Source organism: Salmo salar, chromosome ssa15, assembly GCF_905237065.1.
Source record: "Salmo salar chromosome ssa15, Ssal_v3.1, whole genome shotgun sequence".
Classification (NCBI taxonomy): Eukaryota; Metazoa; Chordata; class Actinopteri; order Salmoniformes; family Salmonidae; genus Salmo; species Salmo salar.
The window spans coordinates 87,794,574-87,808,449 of record NC_059456.1 but is presented as its reverse complement, the minus strand read 5'-3'; the positions used below and the strand labels follow the sequence as shown (position 1 = coordinate 87,808,449).

The 13,876-nt window shown below is 43.2% G+C and overlaps 1 protein-coding gene across 1 annotated transcript; it reads right to left on the bottom strand.

Moving 5' to 3' along the window:
* Positions 1 to 9,310: 9,310 nt before the first annotated feature.
* On the bottom strand, positions 9,311 to 13,226 carry LOC106572486 (transmembrane protein 198). Its single transcript, XM_014146710.2, has 5 exons — positions 12,982 to 13,226; positions 11,355 to 11,829; positions 10,159 to 10,734; positions 9,875 to 10,014; positions 9,311 to 9,690 (listed from the first exon to the last, which is right to left on the bottom strand). Exons 2-5 carry the CDS (start codon positions 11,542 to 11,544, stop codon positions 9,532 to 9,534), a joined length of 1,065 nt encoding a protein of 354 aa, XP_014002185.1. The 5' UTR covers positions 11,545 to 11,829; positions 12,982 to 13,226; the 3' UTR covers positions 9,311 to 9,531.
* Between the last annotated feature and the right edge of the window lie 650 nt (positions 13,227 to 13,876).

Below are 13,876 nucleotides of genomic sequence, written 5' to 3'. Positions count from 1 at the left end.
GCTATATTTAACTAATGCCCATTTCCACAGGTTCTACTTTGTGTACGATAATGCTGACCTACTGCATCTGTAGCTACACCCCAGATTTGGGCCTGGCAAAAACATGTGCGGCTGTCACGTCCTGACCAGTAAAGGGGTTATTTGTTATATTAGTTTGGTCAGGACGTGGCAGGGGGTATTTGTTTAGAGTGTTTCGGGGTTTGTTGGGCTATGTGTTTTGTAGAGGGGTGTTTGATTAGAGTGTTCCGGGGTTTTGGTTTATGTTCTATGTTAGTATATATTCTATGTTCTAGTCTTTCTAGTTCTATGTTTAGTTTATTGATTTGGCCTTCAATTGGAGGTAGCTGTTCCTCGTTGCCTCTGATTGAAGGTCCTATGTATAGGGGTGTTTTGGTAATGGGAATTGTGGGTAGTTATTTCCTGTTTAGTGTATGTAGCACCTGACGGGACTGTTTAGTGGCATTCGTTCGTTTTTGTATACCTGTTTCTTTAGTTTTTTTCTTCTTTTATAATAAATAAGAAGATGAGTATACATTTTCCCGCTGCACCTTGGTCTACTTCATACGACGGCCGTTACAGAACTACCCACCACAAACGGACCAAGCAGCGGGGTAAGGAGCTGGAGAGGAATTATGACGCAGCGAGAGTCGCTCTACAGTCCGGAGTCGACGCAGCGAGAGTCGCTCTACAGTCCGGAGTCGACGCAGCGAGAGTCGCTCTACAGTCCGGAGTCGACGCAGCGAGAGTCGCTCTACAGTCCGGAGTCGACGCAGCGAGAGTCGCTCTACAGTCCGGAGTCGACGCAGCGAGAGTCGCTCTACAGTCCGGAGTCGACGCAGCGAGAGTCGCTCTACAGTCCGGAGTCGACGCAGCGAGAGTCGCTCTACAGTCCGGAGTCGACGCAGCGAGAGTCGCTCTACAGTCCGGAGTCGACGCAGCGAGAGTCGCTCTACAGTCCGGAGTCGACGCAGCGAGAGTCGCTCTACAGTCCGGAGTCGACGCAGCGAGAGTTACCCTTCAGCCTGAGGTCTCCAGCGACGCGCATCAGCCTGAGATCTCCAGCGACGCGCATCAGCCTGAGGTCTCCAGCGACGCGCTATAGCCCAGAGACTTTGGGAAGGGTAACAATTAACAAATATTTAGCGGGGGTGGACAGGTTAGGTTGGGGAGTAAGGCCGGAGCCTGAGCCACCTCCATAGTAGGTGGGTTGGGGGGGGGGGGGGGGTGTAGCACAAGAACCGTCGGTGACCACCCTCCCTTCCCTCCCTTTAGTTGGGATTATTTTTTTGGGGGGGGGTTATTTTTGTGTGAGGTGCATCCGGGGTCTGCACCTTTGGGGGGGGGGTACTGTCCTGACCAGTAAAGGGGTTATTTTTTATATTACTTTGGTCAGGACGTGGCAGGGGGTATTTGTTTAGAGTGTTTCGGGGTTTGTTGGGCTATGTGTTTTGTTGAGGGGTGTTTGATTAGAGTGTTCCAGGTTTAAGTTCTATGTTAGCATATTTCTATGTTCTAGTCTATGTTTAGTTTATTGATTTGGCCTTCAATTGGAGGTAGCTGTTCCTCGTTGCCTCTGATTGAAGGTCCTATGTATAGGGGTGTTTTGGTAATGGAATTGTGGGTAGTTATTTCCTCTTTAGTGTATGTAGCAACCCGATGGGACTGTTTAGTGTCATTTGTTTTTGTATACGTGTTTCTTTTGGTTTTTCCTTCTTTTATAATAAATAACAAGATGAGTATACATTTTCCCGCTGCACCTTGGTCTACTTCATACAACGGCCGCTACAGCGGCCCTGCGGTCTGCGTTTAGGTACTGAAGTAAGATGTCACACCTGAATTTCTGGGAGGTGTTGTTTCTGTGAAGAGCAGACATCAAAATCGTGTTTCATAACAATGATCTTGTCCAGTGCCCTTCGACAGACCAGGTGAGAGTCAGAGTGCTCCATAGGCGTACAACTGTCACTGCAGTTTGGATGTGTGAAAGAAGGCTTTTCAGATCTCAACTGAAGTGACATGACATGAGTCTGATGTAGACGATCTGCTGTATATGCATCTGAACGTGATATCACCTGTATTTTCACCTGTCTGAAACAATCCTCTGTCATTAGGGGGAGTCAGGCATTGTGCATTTTGACAAAGACAAGTAGTCGACAGAGGGGAAGTCTTCTGGCCGTGAACTGATTGTAGCAGCCCATGAGATTGGTCATGTCCTTGGCCTGGGTCACTCTCAGCACCACAAGGCTCTAATGGGACCCGTTTACCCTGGTTACCGTGCCAACATCAAACTATATCCTGATGGCATCTCAGCTCTCTGTGTTTAGGGCTGGTTGATTATTTATTTTATTTGGTTAATACAGATTATATGATCAATATCTGATAAGACATCAAATAATTCCGTAGTAAGACTTTGATTTCCTGTGGATGTTGTATGTACAGTTGAAGTCAGAAGTTTACGTACCTTAGCCAAATACATTTAAACTCAGTTTTTCACAATTCCTGACATTCAATCCTAGTAAAAATTCTCTGTCTTCGGTCAGTTAGGATCACCACTTTATTTTAAGAATGTGAAATGTCAGTATAATAGTAGAGTGATTTTATTTCAGCTTTTAATTCTTTCATCACATTCCCAGTGGGTCAGAAGTTTACATACACTCAATTAGTATTTGGTAGCATTGCCTTTAAATTGTTTAACTTGGGTCAAATGTTTTGGGTAGCCTTCCACAAGCTTCCCACAATAAATTGGGTGAATTTTGGCCCATTCCTCCTGACAAAGCTGGTGTAACTGAGTCAGGTTTGTAGGCCTCCTTGCTCGCACACAATTTTTCAGTTCTGCCCACAAATTTTCTATAGGATTGAGGTCAGGCATTCTGATGGCCACTCCAATACCTTGACTTTGTTGTCCTTAAGCCATTTTGCCACAACTTTGGAACTATGCTTGGGGTCCTTGTCCAGTTGGAAGACCCATTTGCGACCAAGCTTTCACTTCCTGACTGATGTCTTGAGATGTTGCTTCAATATATCCACATAATTTTCCATCCTCATGATGCCATCTATTTTGTGAAGTGCACCAGTCCCTCCTGCAGCAAAGCACCCCTACAACATGATGCTGCCACCCCCGTGCTTCACGGTTGGGATGGTGTTCTTTGGCTTGCAAGCCTACCCTTTTTCCTCCAAACATAATGATGGTCATTATGGCCAAACAGGTCTATTTCTGTTTCATCAGACCAGAAGACGTTTCTCCAAAAAGTACGATCTTTGTCCCCATGTGCAGTTGCAAACCGTAGTCTGGCTTTTTTATGGCGGTTTTGGAGCAGTGGCTTCTTCCTTGCTGAACGGCCTTTCAGGTTATGTCGATATGGGACTGATTTTACTGTGGATATAGATACTTTTGTACCTGTTTCCTCCAGCATCTTCACATGGTCCTTTTCTGTTCTGGGATTGATTTGCACTTTTCGCACCAAAGTACGTTCATCTCTAGGAGACAGAACACATCTCCTTCCTGAGCGGTATGACGGCTGCGTGGTCCCATGGTGTTTATACTTGCGTACCATTGTTTGTAGAGATGAACATGGTGCCTTAAGGCGTTTGGAAATTGCTCCCAAGGATGAACCAGATTTGTGGGGGTCTACAATTGTTTTTCTGAGGTCTTGGCTGATTTCTTTTGATTTTCCCATGATGTCAAGCAAAGATGCACTGAGTTTGAAGGTAGGCATTGAAATACATCCACAGGTACACCTCCAATTGACTCAAATTATGTCAATTAGCCTATCAGAAGCTTCTAAAGCCATGACATACTTTTCTGGAATTTTCCAAGCTGTTTAAAGGCACAGTCAACTTAGTGTATGTAAACTTCTGACCCACTGAAATTGTGATACAGTGAAATAAACTGTCTGTAAACAATTGTTCGAAAAATTACTTGTCATGCACAAAGTAGATGTCCTAACCGACTAGCCAAAACTATTGTTTGTTAACAAGAAATTTGTGGAGTGGTTGAAAAACAAGTGTTAATGACTCCAACGTAAGTATGTAAACTTCCGACTTAAACTGTAGATGATAAAAACCGTTTCAAGACGTTATGCGTTTGAACCTTTTCCTTTTCTGTTCTCCTTTAGGGAAGCCAGCCAATCGTCCCACAGTATCCAGAAAGCCAAATCATCCAATTCTAGAGGCAGGTCCTCCACATTCTTACAAGGGTACCATGGAGGCAATTATGTTAGGTCGGTACCGTAAAGATTTTATCACCAATGTCTGTCCTACAAAACACAATGTAAACTCTATGTGAAACTGCAAAATAGCACAGCGCTTTCCTTTGGATATACAGTATTTACAGGTGTTTGTCTGATATTTATCCACCTCCCAGGTCTTTTTTGCAAGACAGATCTTCAGCGGTTAGTATGTGTGGACAGTGTCTGACACTACTGGGTACAACACACCCATCCTGATCTCTGTGCTGTGGAAGGATCTACCAGGGAGCCTCAATGCAGCTGTTTACTCTTAGAGGACCAACAAGTCCTACTTCCTTAAAGGTATACCTTTTTGCCCTGACTCACACTATTTCTAGCCTAGTCCCAAATCAGTTTGTGCTGTCTTGCCAACTTCGTTGTCATTACCAAACATTGTTCTACCTATACATAGGAGTCGGCAAAACATACAGATCTTGGACCAGGCTACACTGTCCCTGTTTAATTTCTGGAATTTCTCTCAGAATTGTAGTTTTCATGTGTCACTGTCATGTTCTTTACTCAGGAGACAAAGTGTGGTGATATACAAGATTGAAACTCGACATTGGCTTTCCCAAACACTTGGCCAGCATTCCTTCTAATGTCAATTCAGCCTTGTACTTTAACTGGAATAACAAAGTGATATTATTCAAGGTAAGGAGCAAATAAACAAACAAACAATGTTTTGGGGATAATATGTGAACATGTAATATACCCACTAATCTAAACCATTTAAGAATGAGTGGGATGTAGCGACCAGATAATAGTTAACTTTTATTCTATTCCTTAGAGTTCTCAGTATTGGCAGTGGGCTGAAGCTGGGGAAACGGACTCCAGCACGCATCCCAAAACGATCTCACATCTCTTCTCTGGGGTATCCTACAACCCGAATGCTGCCTTCACATGGACAAAGAGCCATCTATAAGTTTTCAAAGGTAACTAGTACTGGCGCATCAACAATAACCAAGTTGTGGATAACAGCTACCCTCTCAGAACTTGTGAAAAATGGTTACAATGTGATCTATAGGCTGTTAGAGGTCAGTGGTGTTTCATTTGTACAGTAAGACATCAACCTCCAGAACCAGACTGTCACTGTAATGACGCTATAGCCTAGCCAGTATATCACCTAACCCTATGAGGTGAAATCTACAGTGAGGGAAAAAAGTATTTGATCCCCTGCTGATTTTGTACGTTTGCCCACTGACAAAGAAATGATCAGCCTATAATTTTAATGGTAGGTTTATTTGAACAGTGAGAGACAGAATAACAATTAAAAAATCCAGAAAAACGCATGTCAAAAATGTTATAAATTGATTTGCATTTTAATGAGGGAAATAAGTATTTGACCCCCTCTCAATCAGAAAGATTTCTGGCTCCCAGGTGTCTTTTATACAGGTAACGAGCTGAGATTAGGAGCACACTCTTAAAGGGAGTACTCCTAATCTCAGTTTGTTACCTGTATAAAAAAACACCTGTCCACAGAAGCAATCAATCAATCAGATTCCAAACTCTCCACCATGGCCAAGACCAAAGAGCTCTCCAAGGATGTCAGGGACAAGATTGTAGACCTACACAAGGCTGGAATGGACTACAAGACCATTGCCAAGCAGCTTTCGGCCTGGGGCTCCATGCAAGATCTCACCTCGTGGAGTTGCAATGATCATGAGAACGGTGAGGCATCAGCCCAAAACTACACAGGAGGATCTTGTCAATGATCTCAAGGCAGCTGGGACCATAATCACCAAGAAAACAATTGGTAACACACTACGCCGTGAAGGACTGAAATCCTGCAGTGCCCGCAAGGTCCCCCTGTACAAGAAAGCACATATACATGCCCGTCTGAAGTTTGCCAATGAACGTCTGAATGATTCAAAGGACAACTGGTGAAAGTGTTGTGGTCAGATGAGACCAAAATGGAGCTCTTTGGCATCAACTCAACTCACTGTGTTTGGAGGAGGAGGAATGCTGCCTATGACCCCAAGAACACCATCCCCACCGTCAAACATGGAGGTGGAAACATTTTGCTTTGGGGGTGTTTTTCTGCTAAGGGGACAGGACAACTTCACCGCATCAAAGGGACGATGGACAGGTCCCGTGTGGCTCAGTTGGTAGAGCGTGGTGTTTGCAATGCCAGGGTTGTGGGTTCGATTCCCACGGGGGACCAGTACAGAGAAAACATTTATGAAATGTATGCATTCACTACTGTAAGTCGCTCTGGATAAGAGCGTCTGCTAAATGACTAAAATGTCATGTACCGTCAAATCTTGGGTGAGAACCTCCTTTCCTCAGCCAGGGCATTGAAAATGGGTCGTGGATGGGTATTCCAGCATGACAATGACCCAAAACACACGGCCAAGGCAACAAAAGTAGTGGCTCAAGAAGAAGAACATTAAGGTCCTGGAGTGGCCTAGCCAGTCTCCAGACCTTAATCCCATAGAAAATCTGTGGAGGGAGCTGAAGGTTCGAGTTGCCAAACGTCAGCCTCGAAACCATAATGACTTGGAGAAGATCTGCAAAGAGGAGTGGGACAAAATCCCTCCTGAGATGTGTGCAAACCTGGTGGCCAACTACACGAAACGTCTGACCTCTGTGATTGCCAACAAGGGTTTTGCCACCAAGTACTAAGTCATGTTTTGCAGAGGGGTCAAATACTTATTTCCCTCATTAAAATTTAAATGCAAATCAATTTATAACATTTTTGACATGCGTTTTTCTGGATTTTTTTGTTGTTATTCTGTCTCTCACTGTTCAAATGAACCTACCATTAAAATTATAGACTGATCATTTCTTTGTCAGTTGGCAAACGTACAAAATCAGCAGGGGATCAAATACTTTTTCCCCTCACTGTAGTAACATTTAAGGATGTTTATTTATTTTGACAATAGAACGACAAAAATGTTTTATATACTATATCTCTTGTGCATGGCATATACAATGTACCTAAATCCCCCACATTATATTTCACCCTCTTGTACACTGTGCATAAAACTGTGTTGGATTCTGGGTAAACTTTGAGCATTGCTATACTAGATACATGATAGATCAGAAGTATGGTATCTGAGGGATGGTAGAGAATGGTTTTTACATCAGAAGTTAATGGTTATCTGTAGGAGTTAGATGGCTTGGGGAATGTTTTTAGGGGAGCCGGGTGGAGATCTTAGAACCTAACAATTAACAATGTCACTGAGGGAGAGAGGGTGATGTAAACTCTGCAAAAAAAGAAACTTCCTCTCACTGTCAACTGCATTTATTTTCAGCAAACTTAACATGTGTAAATATTTGTTGAACATAACAAGATTCAACAACTGAGACATAAACTGAACAAGTTCCACAGACATGTGACTAACAGAAATGGAATAATGTGTCCCTGAACAAAGGGGGGGTCAAAATCAAAAGTAACAGTCAGTATCTGGTGTGGCCACCAGCTGCATTAAGTAAAGCGGTGCATCTCCTCCTCATGGACTGCGCCAGATTTGCCAGTTATTTCTGTGAAATGTTACCCCACTCTTCCACCAAGGCCCCTGCAAGTTCCCGGACATTTCTGGGGGGAATGGCCCTAGCCCTCACCCTCTGATCCAACAGGTCCCAGACGTGCTCAATGGGATTGAGATCCGGGCTCTTTGCTGGCCATGGCAAAACACTGACATTCCTGTCTTGCAGGAAATCATGCACAGAACGAGCAGTATGGCTGTTGGCATTGTCAGGGTCATGTCAGGATGAGCCTGGAGGGTCATGTCAGGATGAGCCTGCAGGAAGGGTACCACATGAGGGAGGAGGATCTCTTCCCTGTAACGCACAGATTGCCTGCAATGACAACAAGCTCAGTCTGATGATGCTGTGACACACTTCCCCAGACCATGACGGACCCTCCACCTCCGAATTGATCCCGCTCCAGAGTACAGGCCTCGGTGTAATGCTCATTCCTTCAATGATTAACACGAATCCGACCATCACCCCTGATGAGACAAAACCGTGACTCGTCAGTGAAGAGCCCTTTTTGCCAGTCCTGTCTGGTCCAGCGACGGTGGGTTTGTGCCCATAGGCAACGTTGTTGCCGGTGATGTCTGGTGAGGACCTGCCTTACAACAGGCCTACAAGCCCTCAGTCCAGCCTCTCTCAGCCTATTGCGGACAGTCTGAGCACTGATGGAGGGATTGTGCGTTCCTGGTGTAACTCGGGCAGTTGTTGTTGCCATCCTGTACCTGTCCCGCAAGTGTGATGTTCGGATGTACCAATCCTGTGTAGGTGTTGTTACACGTGTTCTGCCACTGTGAGGACGATCAGCTGTCCGTCCTGTCTCCCTGTAGCACTGTCTTAGGCGTGTCACAGTATGGACATTGCAATTTATTGCCCATGCCACATCTGCAGTCCTCATGCCTCCTTGCAGCATGCCTAAGGCACATTCACGCAGATGAGCAGGGACCCTGGGCATCTTTCTTTTGGGGTTTTTCAGAGTCAGTAGAAATGCCTCTTTAGTGTCCTAAGTTTTCATGACATTGACCTTAATTGCCTACCGTCTGTAAGCTGTTAGTGTCTTAACGACCGTTCCACAGGTGGTTCTTCATTAATTAATTATGGTTCAATGAACAAGCATGGGAAACAGTGTTTAAACCCTTTACAATGACGATCTGTGAAGTTATTTAGATTTCTACGAATTATCTTTGAAAGACAGGGTCCTGAAAAAGGGACGTTTCTTTTTTTGATGAGTTTATAACGTTTACATTGTCAGGATATGTTATTGTTAGGCATCAGGGATCCTCTGGGAGGAGAAGAGACACAGTCTGGTATCAATAACCATGACGGCCTTGAGTTGGGAAGTGAGAGCTTTGGGGTAGAGGTGAGGTTAGATGAAATGAAGAAGAATAGATATCACTAAGCTTCTGTCTAGCAACAGAGATGCGTTGGCTGTTCAGTTGTGGAGTAGGAGACTCAGCCTAGGAGACAGGTTTAAATATTAGTACTTGTGTGAAATGTTTTTTTGTCTGAATTACAGCTGTAACGACCCTTTGGGATGAATTAAACTTGGTTAAGCTTCTCTAGTGTCCGTCAGTTATTTACTCAAAATTGGAACCTAACAACTGTAACAATGGTGATCTTCACAAAAATGATCAATGGTTATATTACTGTCTGATACCTTAGAAAGACATAGAATAATAAACAAAACAACAAGGTGAATTAGTTGACTGAATCTCTTGTCTCAGGAATCAGTGTGTTGTAAAAAGAAAAACAGTCTATGAATTGTCTGCTGGAGAGAGGTGTTGGGCACCTTAGTGGAACTGGGAGGTGATGCCTACTATTTGGTGTTCGTCCCTCAGACCCTGTAGACTAGGGACGAGGCATTCAGGGGAACCATGAAGCCTGTCTCAAAGTCAAAGTCTATCATGGTGTGGTTGACTGTGCTGTTGCTGATGATGCTGCTGCTAGAGGAGCCTGTACCCATCTGGCGGTCACGAAGGCTCTGGATGTAACTCTGTAAGGTAAAGTGGTAAAGAAAAAACATTGTTGCATTGATCCTCTATGTCTAGGATGATAGAAAAAATGCAATGTTTTAAAACATGACATGCAACTAATTGTCTATTAGCTACGTGCATAACATTTTTCAAAAGTGTTTGAATCAAGCTCATTCATGCCCATTAGTAACTGAAGTAACTCACTGGGGCCAGGACGTCTCCAGCATAACGCTTTAGAATTAGAGGCTTGCGATGGCGGTAAGTGCCCAGCTGGGGTCGTCTCTGGGCATCTCTCTGTCTGATTCGCATCAGTTGGACCTGTCTTTGTCGTCCACTGACAGGTACTGGAGGGCATTCAGTGTAAATTAGCATGGGACAGAAAAACAGAATTGTGTTGTAACCAGTCAGTTTAAACTAAGTATTGAATGAAGTGGTAATGACATTGAGGAATAAGCGTTCCATATTTTTTGTGAAACTGTGCCACTCACCTTCTGTGTGGGACACTCCTTTGGCAGTGAGCATCCATTGCACCGTTACCCCCATCAGACTAAATAGAGGAAACACGCCTGTTATAACCCAGCTGTACCAGCAGAGGGGCCGAGGGGGAACCTGAGACAGGATGTCGTACGCATGGCCAGCCAGCAGAGACGTCTCTACAAAGTAGTCCACGCACGCCATCACCACAGCGGCTCCGACTGCAGCCGTGGAGAGCACAGTGAATAGTTTCTGCCACTGCAGTGTGAGAGTGGCACAAAAGGTGCTTGTGGCCAGGAGTGCACCGAGAGGCGCCCATAGTGGGCTAAGGCTGTAAAACTGTCTGACAACCAGTAGGTTGGCAAGGGTGAGCAGACACCCCAGCTCTAGGCCAGTAATGATGAGCCCCACAGTCTGTACCAGCACAGTCACCAGGCCACAGAGTACAGACACTCCCAGGAGGATGCCTGCTTTGGTCTCCATAGTCAACTGGGTATCCAGCACAGGCTCCTTATGGTACAACAGGCAGACTAGTGCAGATCCAAACATGAAGCCTGACAGGAACATGACCATCTTAAAGCAGCGGTATCCTAAAGAAAGAGAGACAAGTGGAGGGATGATAAGTAACAAGATGGAGAAGGAAACAAAATGTACTAAAGTGAACAAGGTTTGACTGAGTAGGGATTGTTTTTTATTAAAATAAATGTTTAGATGGTATACTGTACAGTTTACAGAATATTAGAGAGAAAGTTTACATCACATGATGCATAGTCTGCTTAAGAAAAACTAAGCGTTTCATATCAGACATCAACATTTAATGGATTTGGACCAGGCCAGGAAGCTGCCTGCATCATCCCAGGTGGCTGTTTTCTGACTCTCTCTCAGAGGAATGCAACAGAACCAGGTGACCCATCTACCGCTCTCCTAGCTTGGAGCTTATCCATTATAACCCTGGCTAGCCTAGGTCAGACATCTGGCCCTCCTGTTTTTACTATAAGGCTTAGAGTGAGCTGAGGAAATCATTTCAGTAAGTATGATGAGGTTAAATGTAAACTGGGAATTAAATAATGATGTATCTACAGTGGAGCATTAGTGTTGTGGAAATACTGTAATTGAATTGCAGATATGCCTATCGTGTCTTTAATGTGTAAGTCTTGAGAGTACACATGTGGAAGTTCCAACTGTCCTCTATTACAGGTCAGGAACTTACCAAAAAAGCAGTAGATTAGGCCTAACAAAAGGCATACTGAGCAGACGATGGATGGGATGAGGTCATACTTCCTAGTGAACCCCAACTCACATGCATCCACTTCAGCCAAGCCAGAGAGGATATATTGATCCACTTCAGCCTGGCTCAGCACTGCCCCATCAGTGACCAAGAGTGAGCTGGGGTCTGCCATCTTGGAGCAGCCGTTCAACAAGTCTGGATAATGACTGTGCTTTTATTTAGCAATTAAGGCCATCCGTGTAACCGTGTTGTTTTCCTGGTTTAATCTCATTTGGGAGCATACGTCAACAGTCAACACCAAGCCAGTATATTGTCAGTATTCCATTGGGACAGGACTTTGCTTCATTAATTCAATGAAAGAATGTGACGAATGCTTCATGTTGTTAGAATGTAAGTGCTGAGGAAACAGGAAGGTCCTGTGAGAAGTGTGTGATTCAGACCATTTCCTGCCCTGCACCTGCAACAAGAGGAGAGGAGAATCAAATACAGACAGATAAAATTATATGACATCTGTAATAGGCAGACTATAAATGATCAAACTGGACTCTCATATCTAGACTTCACATTTACATCTAAGGTAGATAATAGATTGAATACGATGTATTTCAAGAAAAATCCCTCTGTACTCCACAACCCTATCCCCAGGAACCAGAAAAGGAAACTGAGATTTTATCTGGGTCTCACACTTTTTTTCTTGACCCTTTGTTAAAATAGAGGATGCAGATGAGGAAACGAGGGGTGGCTTGATGCCGACTGAGTCATTGGCCCTCTTTGTTTTGAACATATGGTAAAGTTTTCCAGTCACAGAACAATGCTAAGAAAACAAACACCCCAACAGTAGGACATACCGTTCCAAAACCCCAAAAAGGCATTGTATATTTTTGAATACACAATGTCGCTTGCAGGTGGGCAAAAGCTGGAAAAAATATTGAAAACTGTGTAACACAATTAAACAAAACAAAGAAATCTGGACAAAAAAGCAATACCTTCAGCATTCAAACCATTACTTTCAATGTGCACATGTACCTTGTTGATCGCATACTTACCTCTGCACACAAGGATAAATTGGGTTGCCTTAATCTGTCTAGCAACAGAGTATACTCTATGTTAAAGGACCTTATAAGCTTTCAGGCAGATCCCCAGATAATTGAATTAGAGGCCTATTAGTGGATTCTAGTGAGGCTCATGTCCTTCTGTCCTGACATCTGCTTGTAAGTCACACAGAAAACACTATCACTTTCTATGGCACCAATCAAGTGATTTCCGCTATTAGAATATAATTAAGATGTCAGGATGATAAACTTTACATTTTTGATAACAAATTAAAACTGGACACTGAGCCATTTGCCAAAAAGAGACTCCCTGTGAAAATATATATTTATATAGTCAGACACATGAACACCTCATTGTCAGTTAATTACTAAATAGTCATACACAACAGGCATTACATGAGTTATATAGCAACTTCCACTTTGATAATTAATAGCTGGAATCACGTATTTTGATCAGACATAACAGACATATGCCTACCAGAGAGTATTTGTGATCATGAGTTTACAAATACTGTTTGCATGAATTGTTTTAAGAGTCTGAAAATAAGTAATCTTACCAAACATGAGGCATATCCTTGTCAGAATTACAATCTGTGATGAGAAGGAATAAAACTGCTACTCATTTGTCACTTTGTGTGGTATTCTAGGTGGAGGAGCTATATCTGTTCCCTCTGTCTTTGCTGTGTTGCGGACATCCTACTCATGCGTGCGTTCGTCTCATCTGTGGACACTGGACGGCTGACAGCATCAGTGCAAGAAGTGACCATCTGTCCCAAGCTTGTTGTGCAGATCAGAGGTGAGGGAATACTGTTGTTGTCCACATGATGTCTCTCTAGTCATACAGATTTACAACAAAGGAAAATGTGAGATTGTTTGAACCCATTGCCAGACATGTTTCGTCATGAGTCAAGCATGATGTAAGTTAACATGTCAGGGATGGAATATGGAAGTTTAAGTTCTAGGAAAAGTGAGTGGTCCAGAAAAGAGGTGAGATTCTGGATGTGATGAGCCAACAGTTCATCCATTAAATACACATTAAATAAACTTATGTAGTCTCATATCTCAGTGAATATGCAAATTACCAATCAATGTTTAGTAAGAACAGAGAAAAATCAACTCACAAGATTGATAAATTAAATGTTGTTTCATGATGACATTATCAACCACTGATGTTTATTTTTAGATCATACACATACTGTACCATATGTATATATTAGACTGACAGTTTATAGTTTCATAAATAAACTATCTCACATAATGTACAGATAGAGATTTACTGACACACGATTTACATTACCCACTGGAATATTTTGATGTACTGTTCACTGAGCCATTATCATTTCCAGATGATTACCAGATTGAATAAACATATCTGGCGAGATTGAATAAACAACATAATATATAAAAAATCTGACAAAGGAGCCTTGGGATTTATACTGTAGGTTCAAGATT